The sequence below is a fragment of the Lolium perenne genome, chromosome 5 (genome assembly GCF_019359855.2).
Source record: "Lolium perenne isolate Kyuss_39 chromosome 5, Kyuss_2.0, whole genome shotgun sequence".
Lineage (NCBI taxonomy): Eukaryota > Viridiplantae > Streptophyta > Magnoliopsida > Poales > Poaceae > Lolium > Lolium perenne.
The window spans coordinates 222,501,704-222,517,085 of NC_067248.2; the positions used below are offsets into that span (position 1 = coordinate 222,501,704).

At 47.4% G+C, this 15,382-nt stretch overlaps 2 protein-coding genes across 3 annotated transcripts; one reads left to right on the plus strand and one right to left on the minus strand.

Moving 5' to 3' along the window:
* Positions 1-1,805: 1,805 nt before the first annotated feature.
* Positions 1,806-3,270, minus strand: LOC127302028 (probable caffeoyl-CoA O-methyltransferase At4g26220). The gene is made up of 5 exons (XM_051332371.1): positions 3,103-3,270; positions 2,906-2,985; positions 2,662-2,806; positions 2,454-2,588; positions 1,806-2,353 (listed from the first exon to the last, which is right to left on the minus strand). Exons 1-5 carry the CDS (start codon positions 3,193-3,195, stop codon positions 2,060-2,062), a joined length of 747 nt encoding a protein of 248 aa, XP_051188331.1. The 5' UTR covers positions 3,196-3,270; the 3' UTR covers positions 1,806-2,059.
* A 3,891-nt stretch (positions 3,271-7,161) lies between these two features.
* Positions 7,162-11,403, plus strand: LOC127302027 (uncharacterized). Of its 2 annotated transcripts, none has more exons than XM_051332369.2 (2): positions 7,162-7,951; positions 8,133-11,403. In XM_051332369.2, the coding sequence occupies exon 2, from the start codon at positions 8,192-8,194 to the stop codon at positions 11,147-11,149; it is 2,958 nt and encodes a 985-aa protein (XP_051188329.1). In that variant the 5' UTR covers positions 7,162-7,951; positions 8,133-8,191; the 3' UTR covers positions 11,150-11,403. The 2 variants fall into 2 exon arrangements, with proteins under 2 accessions (XP_051188329.1, XP_051188330.1); XM_051332370.2 differs by having other exon boundaries at positions 8,137-11,403.
* The last annotated feature ends 3,979 nt before the right edge of the window (positions 11,404-15,382 follow it).

Sequence of the window (15,382 nt, forward strand, 5' to 3'; positions counted from 1 at the left end):
TCCATGTAATGTATTTGGAAATAATTGCCTACCAATTACGAGAGGCCACCGGAAATCGTCCGGCAGGTTCTCATAACACGTTTTCCTGAGATTCCATAGCATAGCCGGGGTTGCCTGCATATATACGACGCAACTCAGCAGCCAAGGCCAAACCTAAATCGTCAAACTAGACCAACCCTCCTCGATCAGCTCTCTAAAAAGAACCACACATGGGCTGGCTGCCGATGACGGCCGGGATGGACGACGACGTCGAGATGCAGAGACCCCATGAAGATAGGGAGACACAGCACAATGCTACCGATAAGGTCAAAAGAAGAAAGGCTCACTGTACATGTATCGTGTTCCTCATCGCCGCCGTCATCACTGGATGCGTCGTTTTCTTTGTCGAGTACTACGGCTACGCCGACCCGGCTTACTCCGTCCGCGTGGACTCAGCCTCCGTCGTCCCGGACCTCACGACAGCCCCCTCATTCAACCTCACCCTCCGCATCGCCTCACGGAGCCACGGCACCAAGGCCTGCACCGTCCCCGACACGTACGTCGAGGTGCTCTACGGCGGCGTCCAGGTCGCGGCAACCAACGCCGCCGAGATGCGGCGGACGTGCGCCAGGCCGCGGAGAACGGCGGAGCTACCCATGGTGGCCACGGCGACAGGGACGGCACCCAATGCGCTGGATAAGCTTGCTGCGCAGACGGCGGTGTTTGATTTGAGATTGCACATGACAGTCCCGTCGCGCTCGTATGGCTCGGAAAGCTGTACGACGTCCTCGGTATCAGATTGCAGGGGCAGTCGGGTAGGCGGCGCTGCCGTGCGTTGCGGTTCCCCCAAGTTTACTACGCAATGTACCTCTACCTATAGCTAGGCGATCCACCTATCTAGATTGCAAGCTTTGACATTCTTATTATACAGTACTAGGAGTATTAGTAGTTTTCAATATTGTTCTATGTCGATTCTGTGTTCGATCTAGAAGTAACTTAATTCTCGGTTAGGAAAAAGATTTGTAATGTCACAACCATATGTATTTTTGACGTGCACGAATCATGGTGCAAATCTAATACTAGTTCTATAGCCAAACTAAAACTAAATTAATTCTAGTTGGCCCTAGAACTAGCAAAAACGTAATGGATGTTGTAGACCAACCCTTGGACACAAAGTAGATACTTCAATCATCTGTAGAACAACACTGAACAACAATTACTCGATGGCAATGAACAACAATAAAAATTTGCCTTATAATAACAAACACACACACAATTCAAAGAGACCCTCTCCCATGCGCCTGGAGGAGGGCCACCTAGTCGTCGACTCCAACCCCGCCATCGAGAAGGCGGCTGAGGGCGTCGCCAACCATGTTGCAATCATCCGCCTTGTTGGCACCCGTCCAAGGGCAAATGCCAACGACCTGGCCAAGCTCATCTCCAAGAAGGCCAAGCTGCCGCTGCGGATCTTTGGTGGTGTCATTCTACCTGAAAGATTTCTTCGCTACCTTCACCTGCGGCCACCACCGCGAGGAGGGGGTCACTGAAGGTCGGTTCACCTTTGATGGCCTGGATGTAATGGTCAGCCGCTTTGCTCATGCTAGTGCCACTGTTCTGAATCACCATGTGCACCCGTGATCTTGAGGAAGTGCCAGTCCAAGCCTGGAATAAGGAGATCGTGGCTCGTGGGTAAGCTCATTGGGAAAAATTCAGTTTTGCACTACTTTGATGTGGGCATGTGGCTACGGTGCAGGAAGAGGATACCTGGTATGCAAATCCGTCAGATATTCCTAAGATGATGTGGCTCACTACAATTTGCCTTATAATAAGTTGAAACAAACATATTTCTTTGATAAAGGTTTATTAATTCAAAATGTCGCAGGGTAATGCTAGTATAATCCTAAAGAGTTTACACTCATTCTCTACAGAGGATACACACAGCCCGACAAGTTCCAACATCGCACCACCTTGGCAATCCTATCATACATCGTTCTGCTTGACATTATTGCAACCCATGGTGCTTATTCAGACTCCAAGCACCAGCATTGCCGCAAGCCGACGCAGCCAGTCAGCCGATCGATCAGGCGACGCGGCGGCACAACATGATCCCGTCGGAGATGGCGAGCTGGCACACCTGGACACGTCGGTCGCCGGTGAGCGCCGTGTTGAAATCCCTGGCGATCCGCGCCAGCTCGCGGTCCCGCTCCGACAACGCCTCGTCGTCTGGCGAGGCCACGGAGCCGCCCCATAGCGTGTTGTCGTAGGCGATGAGGCCCCCGACCCTAACCAGCCGCAGCAGCCGCTCGTGGTAGTGGTGGAAGTTGGCCTTGTCCGCGTCCACGAATGCGAAGTCGAACTTGCCACTGTTGCCATCCTGCAATGGCCATGTCATGACTCATGAGCTCACCATCATGTTCATGTGAATGACAATGTCATGTCATCGCTGCAACACGGAGGCAGAGGGAAGAGCGTACCTCCGCCACCAGCTGATCCAGCACCGGCAGTGCAAACCCCACACGGAAGTCGATCTTGTGCGCCATGCCGGCCTTCTCGACCACCGGCGACCCTATCTTGTCGTAGCTCTCGCGGCTGACATCGATGGCCACAACCTGTCATTCATCAGGAAACGATGATCGTGTCGTGCTCGCACAACAGGAAGCCAGCAAACGGCAGAACTCTAACCTTGCCATCGTCGGGGAGGGCGAGGGCGGTGGCTAGCAGCGAGTACCCGGTGAACACACCGACCTCGATGGCGTTCTTGGCACCGAGCATCTCGATCAGGAGGCCAAACAGCTGCACCTGGTCCGGCGACGCAGCCATGCCAGCCCTGTACACCCGTACGGACAAAACGTCAAACACTCGCCGTGCAAGAACCGCTCGAGCGAAGATTCAAGAGAACAGGACAGGCTACGAACGGGATCCTTACATGGGGTGGGTCGTGGTGGCGATGCGCAGCTCGCGCAGGCAGTCGGGCTCGCGCGGGAACACCGTGGACTCCAGTATGTACTACCGCAGAGAAACGTGTAGGGGAATTGGATCGTCAATTCATCTAAAAATGGATAGTCCGACTGATCGAAAGCTTTTGGGCGATTCAATCCGCGCGATCTAGGGGATTTGATTTACCTGGTAAAGCTGCTCGCTTTTGAGGAGGGTCTTGCTGTGGAGGCTGCTCCCGGCGACAGCCTTTTTCTCTTCTCCGGCGCCGGTGGCCGCCATTCTGTGTTGTTGGCTTTGCCGGCGGCCGGCAATGTTCCTCGAAACAAGTAGTCTAAATCTGGACTCGAGTACAGCAAGTCAAGTCAAATCTTCCTCCGCTGCGTAGGAATTTGGGCTTGAAGGCCACGGAAGAGGACCACGTAGGAATTTGGGCTTGAAGGCCGAGAAAGAAGTAGGTTGACTGTATTGGGCTTTCGGCAGCCAGAGTACAACTCCCTGTTCCTTTTCCAGAAATTTGACAAAATGGGACATTGCTGTTTTATTCTTGAAAAATACACAATACATTTTCTTGAGAAACATAATAGTACAAACAAACAAACTCACTAGTACTATGTCTTTCCATCCGTATTTGACATAAACTTTGATCGGGTTTAAACTAGCAGCAATGTACGGAGCCAGACCGTAGGGTACTTTTGTCCAAAATAATGTGACATGTGGCCCAAGACGCAAAAGGGAGAAAAACATTATTTACAATTTCGTCCGAGTGTCAATCAAATGCTTACCATCTTTACAAAGACAATGAAATGTATGGGACAACACCCAAAACCGACATGAAAACTTACCTACTAGGAGCCTAGTTACAACTATGCAAGATACATAACCCGACATCGTAAGAAATACTTCCTCTGATCCATAATAGGTGTTGAAATTTAATACTAAGTTACTTCCATAGATAGATTCAAGTACCATCCTACCCCCTTCCTCCGCAGCGCAGCATTGGAACCCACTTGGCATAGCCTTAATAATATGAACTTACAGGCGGGCCTACTTAACTGACTACGGTACTCTATCTAGACGACTCCTGAATAGCTTACCTATTTTCTTTTTGAATGAATGAAGGTGTTTTAAGTTCAGTTCGGTAGAACGTGGGTCTCCAAAATCCGACGTCGTTGGTTCAAATCCTACAGAGCATGATTTCATCTATCTTATGTCAAAGCAGAGTAAAATAACTTAACAAAACAAAGTTGAATTGCAACTCGAATTTGACCTCCTCTCTGATCTGGAGGAGGTCAATAAAAAAAATTACTCAATCAAAGATCCAACTAATCTTCAGAAAATTCAACGAAGTCTCTAGATCTATAAATGATTTCATCCTTCTGAAGGTGGGAAAAAAGATCAAACTGATCTTTCTATTCTTAATAGGTGATCCCATTTTCGTGCACATGCAGGCTTCCACGTCACAAAGCATTTCTGACCAATACTATGGTGCCACTTCGTGCAACTCTACCACATCAGCATAGCATGCATGTTCTGCCGTTTGGCTGCACGCCACATGCTAATCCAAATATTGATGTGCATTTCTGACCAATACTATGGTGCCACTTCGTGCAACTCTACCACATCAGCATAGCATGCATGTTCTGCCGTTTGGCTGCACGCCACATGCTAATCCAAATATTGATGTTGCTGAGCATCTATTTGGGCTGCAGACAAGCCACTCGTCATGGAACTCCGCTCTACAAAAACATCAATGCAAATATTAATACCGCATAACTATTCATCCTCCACAAAAGATGTGCACTATCGTCTTTGAACCATCCGTCTTCCATTTCCTAACGATGCGCTGCCAAAAAAAAATCCATGTCAGCTCATTTCTCTATGTTTCATTACCTGATCGTGTCCACAGTCCCTCCACTTTAATTGAACAAGAAACTGCAACAATTATGCAGAAAAAACCGATGGAGGCAGCCAAGTACTCTTTCTCTTTTATAAGACCAGGCCCTGGTATGAGTTAATCCATTCCCAACACTCAATAGGTTGCCATTGTTTAGATCAACCTATCGCTTCCTCTTCCTCTTACCAAAGATAATCGTCGGCGGCTGGTAATGCATGCACCACCTGACCGCCTCCTCCACTTTTCTTCTTCCCTACTGTCCACTAATATTTAGGCCCCGCTGCTACCTCTCCACATCCTCTTCTTATATACAAATTTCAGTCTAGACCTCCACCAAAACCTGCAAGGTAAGCATCTCTGTGCGTTAAGGGTGGTTGTTGTGCTCGCCTGCTCAATTGCCCAAGCTATCTTTTTTTGCTGCCGATTTGGGCTGCTCAAGCCTCAAGGTGCGGCTAGGCCATTGCCCATCCACTTACCCTTTTGTTCCCTTGATGTTTCTCTCGTGTCTATGGCGATGGAGCAGCAAAGTCTCAGTTTGTTCTATCCTCTAATCTTTTCTTTCTGATGATCTCCCATCCGTAATCAACAAGGACACGATCTTATCACACAGGTACAACAAAGGACATGAGTTTATCACAGTGCATGAAAGCTAACAGCGCGGGCCACAACGCATCTGGCACAGGTGCTACCAAATCTTAGATTTTCTAATTATTATCCACTTTACTATTAATTCCCTTCTTATTTGTGTGTGCGAGGTTTGAACGATCACACATATGATGTTTTGTTAGTTTTTGTAGCTTCAATTTGTACGTTTGTTAGGCTGAGTAGAGGAGGAAGTGGAAAGTGCTCCAGCAATTCTCTCCTCACTACAGGAGGCGATCAGCTTATTTTTTGGCACGAGAGGGCCAGATCTGACGCGCATATGATTCAAGTTTGCAAACTGTTTATTGTCGTTCGGTTTCTGCAGGAAAGCTTCACGTGAATTTTTAAACGGGGAGAACCTTTCAATTGGATCTTTACTACCGGGAATCTTCATGTGAAATTTAACATGAATATGTCTATTACTAACTCTTTATAGGTTTGATTTTTTAGTTAACATGGATAGGTCTATTATTTCCTCTTTGCAGTTTTTTTATAGTATATACGGAGTACAATCTTCATCCGGATTTTGATTAAGGGAAAATCATTGTAACAACTTTAAAGCTTCATGGACATACTGTGTTCTTTATAGGAGAAGAATTAATACGGAGTCATTCCTATGGTCTACACATGTGTATGCTAAACTTTGTGGTTCAGTTGAGAAATTATCATTTATAAGCCTTTTAGGTAATCTTTCACTTGAAATATGTGAAAATATTTGGTAAAAGATTTCACCTTCTGGAAAAATATTAATCACTTCTCTTATGATTACACTATTAAATTTTGCATACAATTACCTAGCACTTTGTTACTTTGATCTTAAATTCTTCTGTTTGATTCTTCAAAAAAAAAAAATTGATCTGTCGGCTACTAAACTAAACGTTTTCCGATGCTAAACAGTACCAACCAGAACTCTTTTTCTGAGGTGACATTGAGTCGATGGCAACATATGTTTAGCCACCCATATAGGGGTACAATCAAGGTTTTCTAGGTTCTACTTTAATTGGTTCTTCCACAAAGGGCATTACTATGTCCATATAACTAGGATTTGAAAGCTTCCTTGGTTCACCATAGTACTCCTTTTTTATTCCACTTTAGTGCATTATTTTTTTCTCTCATCTATAATGTTTTTAGTTTAATTTTTCATGTGTTTAAGTTATACAGTATTCACTTCAAATTTCCGTTGCAACGCGCGGGGTATCTTCTAGTTAGATAAATAAGCCAGTCTCCATGTTGCAAGCACCAATACAAATTTGACAACCATAAGTTTCTAAGGCCCGCCCGTGTTTGAAATTGTACCTTTGACCAAGCATCGCATCATTAAAGCGCGAATTATGTGTTGGAAAAATTGTGCGGTTTAAAAGTTCTTTCAAACATGAAACTAATGGCATCAATTGTGTATGACATGAATCAGTACTGCTGGACTAACTTTTAACCAAAATTGTTTTTTTCTAAAAAAAACGTCATGTCTTCTTTTCGCAAATGGAGAGAATAAACCCTGTAGGTAGAAATAGTCAGAGAAGAAAATCCAATCGATAAGTCGCCGACCCTCAATTTCAGCGCATCTCTGCAGACTGCAGTGCTGCATGTGGCCAAGCATGTGAGGAGGCAGGAAGATCCGGTGGTTTTTGTCTGTCTTCGTCCTCGTCCTCGCACCAGCCTTGAATGGGGAGGGCAGTACAGTCGCCTGGTCGTTCTGCCTCCAAATCTGCTGACCCAGCTTAGGGCCACCGGCCCTCTTCACGAGTATGATGTGATTCCAACATCAATGGCCGTTTGGATGATCACGGAAGCTCTGGTGGTACAAATTGCGAGTCGCAACAGATCTCTCTAGTTGCAAATTGCTGTGGGAATCGCCGCCCTAGAGGCAAGATCATCAGGCCCGCCTCAGTAGCACACATTAATACTGTATATCTAATCTAGTGTCTGTTCCATCGCTCCGACCAGTGAAAAATCAATGAAACACACAGTATTATCAGTCGAGTACTGGGTACTCCTCCTCGTCCTTAACTCCTCACACCCCCCAACTTCCCGCCAAGAATCATCAGAGTGAGGTTTGCCGCAGCCGGTCTTGGTCGCCGGCCGCCCGCCTTTTCCATTCATAGTACAAACGGCCGTGATCTTGTGCAGTTCCGGGAATCCCCTAGTCCTCTGATCCTCTTTTCTCTTGCGCCTTTTGATGTCATCTTCCCACCCGGTTTGTTTTGTTCTCTCCTTCTTTTGCCATCCCCAGCTCTCCTCCATTCTTTCACAGTACAAAGCGCCACCGGCTTCCAAAGTTCACTCCCTTGAAGTGAGGGTTTTTGTTCGAAAGGTACTTGTGAGAGCTGAGACAAGATCATAGGAAGGGTACCATCCTACGGTTTGAATATCTAAAGTTGACCATTTTTTAAGTCCTAGAAGCTTTTCCTGTCGGCTTGGGTGGGTGTTCTTGAAGCTTGGGCAGGTCGGCCGCCACACTGATGATGATGGATTTGTTGGATCCGTGAAGGCTTATTGCTGGTAATGAACTTCTGAAAGATCTTTGTCTATTCGGCTTGGTGAATGTGCTGTAGGTTCTTGCAAGTTCCTTTTTTTATTTTCCTTTTTTTGACTGCATATTCTGGCCCTGAATCCATACATTCCTGATGAAACTGGTTCAGAATTCAACAGAATAATTTTTGTGTGTGTCGATTTCTGACAGGAAGGGAGGACCGAATTCCTAGGAAGTTCTTGCCACTGAGATTTTCTGACTTGCTAACCATGGAAGGAGGAGAGCAAAAAGTTCAGTTATTTCTTGATGCGGCGCCCAAAGACGACATCCCCATCGCCGCCAAGTCCCTCACCATCAAGACGACCAATGCTACCGGAAGCCGCGGCGGCTCCGACTGGTCGATCCCCTCCTCGCCGTCGCCGCCGTCCTCCGCGTTCGTCTCCGCGCTGCAGTCCCCCTACATCTCCCCTCGCGTCGCTGAGCCGCCGCCCCCGCGACATCAAGAATCCCCCCAGGTCTCCAGTGCCGCCCAGGCCGCCGCGCCTTCGCCGGCGTCCCGGACGGACGGGTTCCGCTCGGACGACACCGACGCGCCGACGAGCGCCTCCCGCACACCGCCGTCGGGGCGCTACGACTCTCGAGCCATCGACCTGCTCCGCTCTTCCGATGGCGGCGGCGGGCCGGCGCCGCGCGTGTCCTTCTCCTTCCCCGTGCCGCGCGTCTCGCTCACGCGGGGCGCTGTCGCGTCGCCGATGTCCAACGGCAAGCTCCGGAGCTGCGACGTCTACATCGGGTTCCACGGCCAGGGGGCTCCCCTCACCAGGTTCTGCAGGTGGCTCAAGGCAGAGCTGGAGCTGCAGGGGATCGCTTCCTTCATGACCGACCGGGCTAGGTACTCCGGCGCGCACAGCCATGAGGTTGCAGACCGTATCATCTGCTCGGCGGCTTTCGGCATTGTGGTTGTCACCGTTTCCAGCTTCCTCAACCCGTTCGTCCTCGAGGAGATCCGGTTCTTTGCTCAGAAGAGGAACCTGGTGCCTATCTTGTTCGACACCCGGGTGCCGGACATTGCAGGGCTGTTTGATGGCAAGCCGGAAGATAAGGAGGGGATGGAGGCGTTCGAGGGGCTAATGCGGTGCCATGAGCTGAAGCTCGAGACAGATGAGAGCAGCTGGAGGAGGTGTGTGTCAAGGGTGGTCACCGTGCTGCAGTCGAAGCTTGGCCGAGGGGCAATTGGCGAGAAGGAGAGTGATGATGGGTTGCCATTTCCGCGGAACAAACATTTTATTGGAAGAGAGAAGGAGCTTGCTGAGATTGAGAGAATGTTTTTCGGGTGCACCGGGGATGTTGAAGATCTTGAGTGCCCAAGGAGCACCATGCCTAATTGTGAAACCAGTGGTGTGTCAGATGGATTCGCTGATAAGGATAGTGACGCGGTGATGACATCTAATGGCGAGTTCAGCAGCTTTGAGTTGCCCAAGTGCAAGCAGCCTATGTTGGAGACATTGGTTGATCTGGCGATCGAGCCGCCATCGGTAAAAGGGAGAAGCCTTCAGAAGGAGAGATCAAAGCACAGGAAGTCAAGATTCAGGTGTGACAGCAAGGATCATGCCAATGGCAATGTGATCTGCATCAGTGGGATTTCAGGCATTGGCAAGACAGAGCTGGCATTGGAGTTTGCATACCGGTACTCACAGCGGTACAAGATGGTGTTATGGATTGGAGGCGAGGCCAGGTACTTGAGGCAGAATATACTGAATCTGTCGAGGTATTTGGGGTTGGATATCAGTGCTGAGGCTGAGAAGGAGCATGGCAGGATTAGGAGCTTTGAGGAGCAAGAGTTGGATGCTTTTCAAAGGGTGAAGAGAGAGCTTTTCAGGGATGTGCCCTACTTGCTTATCATTGATAACCTCGAGAGTGAGAGGGATTGGTGGGAAGGGAAGGACCTGCAAGATTTCATACCAAGGAGCACAGGAGCAAGCCACGTCATGGTGACGACACGGCTACAACGTGTGATGAACCTTGAACCAATGCATCTTCCGCAGCTCTTATTTCATGATGCTATGGTCCTGATAAAAGGAAAAAAGAAGAAGGATTACCCTCCTGAGGAACTAGAAGTTCTGAAGAAATTTGATGAGCAGCTGGGACGACTAAGCTTTGGGCTGTGGCTTGTTGGTTCACTGTTGTCTGAGTTGATGGTTGATCCTTGTATTCTGTTTGATGCTGTTGAGCGGGTATCGTTAAATGATAACATGATTGTGCTCAGTTCCAGCGAGGAAAACTTATGGCAGAACAATCTATTTCTGATTAAGGTGTTAGTCTTCTGCTTCGCATTGATGGACCAGGTGAAAGGAGGTAGCCTTGCCTTGAGGATGATCACAGTAGGTTCTTGGTTAGCTCCATCTCCCATATCGTCAACCCTACTAGCTGCCATGGCCAGCAAGCTACCAACAAAAGCCAATAGCCTTCAGTTGTGGAGTGCATCACTTAAGACCGTGCTTTTGTGCGGCACACACTGCTTCCTACCACCGCAAGCAAGGAAAGCTGAGGTGGAGTCAGCACACTTACTAGTTAAACTTGGCTTGGCGCGAAAAACAACTCAACGTGCAGGTTGCTGGATTCAACTTCACCCAATTGTGCAGCTGTTCGGCAAGATCAATGGTAGTTTGACACAGGCATCTGCAGCAGTATCTGGTGTCATAAGGACTGGCAATATGTCTATGTACTCAGACCACATGTGGGCTAGTGCATTCCTTTTGTTTGGCTTCAAATCAGAGCCACCTGTGGTTCAACTTAAGGCAGTCGACCTGGTGCTCTTCATCAAGAAGATAGCACTACCCTTGGCAATACAGGCATTCATGACATTCTCGCGCTGCAGTTCGGCATTGGAGTTACTCAAGGTGTGCACCAACATCCTTGAGGATGCGGAGAAGTCAATTGCATCACGATTACAGGACTTGCAGCAGGGATCACTGTGCTGGAAGAAGAAACTGCGAGCAGACAACCATGTGGATGAGTTCATTTGGCATGAGATGACACTGCTGAAAGCAATGCTGCTTGAGACAAGGGCGAAGCTACTGATGCGAGGAGGATTATTTGACAGCGCCGAGGAGCTGTGCAGAACTTGCATCAGCATCAGGACGGTCATGCTTGGCCACGACCATGCCCAGACATTGGCAGTTCAGGAGACACTTGCAAAGGTGGTTAGATACAGGAGTAAAATCTGAGACGACGCAGAACCATGTGAGCTGTTTGACAAGCATCCAGATTTTCACATTTGTTCTTGGCTCTCAGAAATTAGCTATATTTAGCATTCCTGGTCACGGCACGCTTTTGTCTGGTCGCAAAAATAGCTAGTCTGATGAGATAATGTGTAACTTGACAGCTTATTTAACCAACTTGCTATGTACAGTTTGGCCTCCTAATTCCTACCACTGAATTTTGCAGATTTTAATTTGAGTAATATGGATGAGTTCTCTGATGAGTCATGTGACCTGTAGATGATATTTGCTCGTAACTACAGTTTGCTTCTGCTGAACATTTTAGAACATAACTGCAGTGAAGAATATTTAGCAAGGCTTCTGTACTTTTTAACCCTTGTGCAACTGCTTGATGAAAAATGCAGTTTTCGCTTGGCTATGCTGATGTTGAATCTATGCGGCAGTTCAAATATTTTCCCCTCTGTTTTCTAGGGACATTTCACCAGCAGAATTCTCGTACAAAGTAACATAATTTAAATTGAAAATAAGTGAAAACTATTTGTTGTGTACTTACTTATATAAGAAATCCCAAAGGGTCAAGAACAAAAGTTTATTGTTCCTAATCACAGCAGTTTGTGGGAAGTCACAGAGAGAATGCACTTCTGATTCCGTTATCAGAGTAGCTGGTTTTAGAGAAATAACTGGCAGTTGCTACTGAAGGAGAGGACATGTGTTGTGCATCACAATTTGCTCCTGGGATGCTTCTTGCCGATTGATGTTCTTGTGTCGGCTACTACACTGCATTGTTACCTCACTACGCATACCCATTTTCTGAGATAAGAGAAGGACCATGGCCTCATTCTGCATGATAGAAACTGCGAGCAGACAACCATGCAGACAAGTTCATCTGGCATGAGATACAGGAGTAAAATCTGAGACGATGCAGCACCGTGTGAGCTGTTTGCCATAAAATATTCATATTCAGAACTCCGTATTCCTGATCATGACGCATTTTTGTTGGATCATAGAAATAGCTAGTCTGTTGAGCTCATGCGTAACTTGACAACTTATTTAACCAGCTTGATATGTACAGTTCGGTCTGCTTAATTCTACCACTGAATTTTCCAGATGAAAATTTGAGCAATATGGATGAATTGTCTGACGACTCATGTGACTTGGAGATGTTATCTGGTAGGAGTAGAGTAACTACTGCTTGTTCCTGCTGAACATTTTAGAAGATAAATGCAGTACAGAATATTGCATTTGTCAGCTGAGAATGAATTCTGTCGCAGTTCACTGTTATATAGATTTTTTTTGGTAAATGCTTGCGTTCGGCCAACCGATCGGCGTCCGCGGATCGGTCCCTCCCGCTCGCGCTAGCATCGCGTGCTTTTGCCTGCCTCGCGCGGTGTAGTCGCTAACTTTTTCTTCCGCGCATAGATGCTTGCATGCAACTCACGCTCTAGCTTCCTGCTCTCGCATGCAGAGCACACATGTTCACACGTATTGGACCACAGCTACTGCAGCTCTTTTTGTCCACTTCTGCAGGGTGCTACTATGCGTGTGTAGTACTAGTACTACTAGCATATGGGTTAAAAAATGATGTGACCTCATAGGCTACCATTAATTTGCTAAAGAATGAATTTTATGACACTTAGCCAGCTACTAACCGTGTTATTTTCTAGTGCGACGCTAAAAATATGTCAATGGTTTATTACTGTTATATTTTTTCTTGACAGGTCATGTCTGGTCCGTGTTCAGCTTCGAACACACGAATGATATGCTCCTTTAGCTCTAGGTGTATGATGAAAAAATGTTGCAATCTAATTCTGATAAGGCTAAGACGAGTCAAATTCATCACGAGTGAGCTCGATCTGGTGATATCGGTTTGCATCTAAACAAACCTTCTTTAGCGCCGACGGGGAACCCTCAAGCCGAATTCATCGCCGACGATACTAAATCAGTGTGCTATGGACTATAGTACAACCAAGTCTTTCTGTTAATTATTTGTTGCTTATGGTCATTATTTTTGTAACAAACACCTATGAGTTTTGTTGTGAAAGCATGGTCTAGATTTGGTAAGGTTTTTTGCATATGTTTGTTTTTTCTCTCAAAATTACTGATGTTGCTTACGCTCATTTTTTTTTGTAACAAACTCATGTGAGTTTTGTTGTGAAGACAGACGCGAGATGTCGTAAGGGTTTTATGTGTGTTTGCTTCAAATTTGTTTTTCTCTCGAAATTACCAATGTTGCTTACGCTCATTATCTTTTGTAAGAAACCCATGTATTATTGTTGTGAAGACATGCGCGAGATGTTGTAGGGGTTTTCTGTGCGTTTGCTACATGTTTGTTTTTCACTCGAAATTAAAGATGTTGCTTACGACTCATTATTTTTTTAAGAAACCCATGTGCTTTTTGTTGTGAAGACACACACGAGATGTTGTAAGGGTTTTTGTGCGTTAGCTACAAGTTTCTCTCTCTCTCTCGAAATTACTGCTTGCTTACACTCAATAATTTTGTAACAATTCCATTTAATTTTTGTTATGAAGACACACCCAAGATGTTGTAAAGTTTTGAAGGTGGTTAGCTACAAGTTCGATTTTTTTGTTGTAACCATTTACGATTTATGTAAAATAGATGGTAATTTTTGTTATAAATAAACCTACAGCAAAATAATTGTTGCTAGAAAAGTGTGCCCAAAATGTTGCAAATATTTTCCACAATTTTATTGATCCACAAAAAAAATCTTATGATACTCTACCACTATTGCTACATTTTCTATACTTAATTAGGTGTGGAGCTAGCTGGATTAGAGATTTAGCAAGTAGAATAGGTGGAACCCACCATGTGAGCAGCGCCATGCACCGACAAAGCTTGGGCACTTGTGCAAGGTAGGCTGCAGGCCTACAGCTAGCAGCCAACCTTTTTTACTAGGTTTCACATGCCTGCATGCAAAGCATCGAACCTCTCTGCACGCACGATCAGGGACAACATGCAACTCTGTACCAGGCTGACGCAACTACAGCTGCGATGAAAGCGACATGTCCTGGGGGTAATCCTCGACCATACGATGCGTGAAACGAGCCGCGGTTGTACGACCGATCCGGGGGCAGGATCGGTCGGCCGACGCGTAGCACTACCCATTTTTTTCACAGTATGAAAACAGACCATATGTCCACGTATATAAGGGGAAAAAAAGAGCGACCATGTGGTTGTAAGTTGTAACCCGAGTAGGTTTCCTTCGTCGTATCCGTTCTGAAGGGCTCGACTACGTCGTCGTCTTGGGGTGTGTTTGGTAGCCCGGGGCTACTCAGAAATTCTCCTCTCAGCAGAGATTTTGAGGAGATCCGCTGTTTGTTAGCTCGGCTCGGGCCATCTCCACACTGCTGAGGGGATACGGAAAAGTGCTCAGAGCCGGGTTGAAGAGCGAAGCCCAAATCGAGCTTCTCTACTCATCCGGGATGAAGCAATCCCGCAAAACACTGTAGCCGTGGCCTGCCCCACCCCCAGACCCCCACCCCGCAGCCTCATTTCCCCCAACCGGAACACGCCTCCTCTCTCTCTTCCCGTGGCCGCCTCCTTGCGCCACCAGATTTCCTCGTCGCCAACCACGGCCTGGTGCGCCGCCGCCCGTCCCTGGATGCCGCCCGACCCTGGACGCCCCCCGCTGTCGCTGGACCACCACGCTGCCCGCGTGTCGAAGCCCGGCTAGACGGGCCTCAGCTCCCGGCGGCCAGACGCGCCTCAGCAGGCCCCGCGTCGGCCCTTGCTCCTCCCGCGCCGGAAAGAGGCCAGACGAGCCAGCGCCGGCGCCCCACGGCCCTCCTTCCGCCGCCTCCCACCACCGCCGGCGCCCCACGGCCAGCCATCGCCGGCAATCTGCTCCAGGCCCGGCTGAGGGCCTAATTGCTTTTTTATTTTTGTGTTGAAGGTTCTTTGTGTAAAATTATGAACCTCTCTGCAAATTGCTTTGTGTGTGAACGGTTGAGCTCAGATTTGGCTCACCAAACAACATCTTGCCTCACCATGGCTGAGCACGCCCAACCTACCAAACACGTGGTAAATCTCAGCTCAACTTGTATAAGATCAGATTTTCTCAGGTGGGATAGTCTTTCTGTGGTGACCCGGTCTACCAAACACACCCTTGGTCTCTGTCGCCGGAAAACAATTAGGTCGTGTTAGAATTACCCACCATCCACCAATAGGCCGTGTTAGAATTGAGCACGTTGTAATCCAAGTTGATTTCCATCACCTAATCC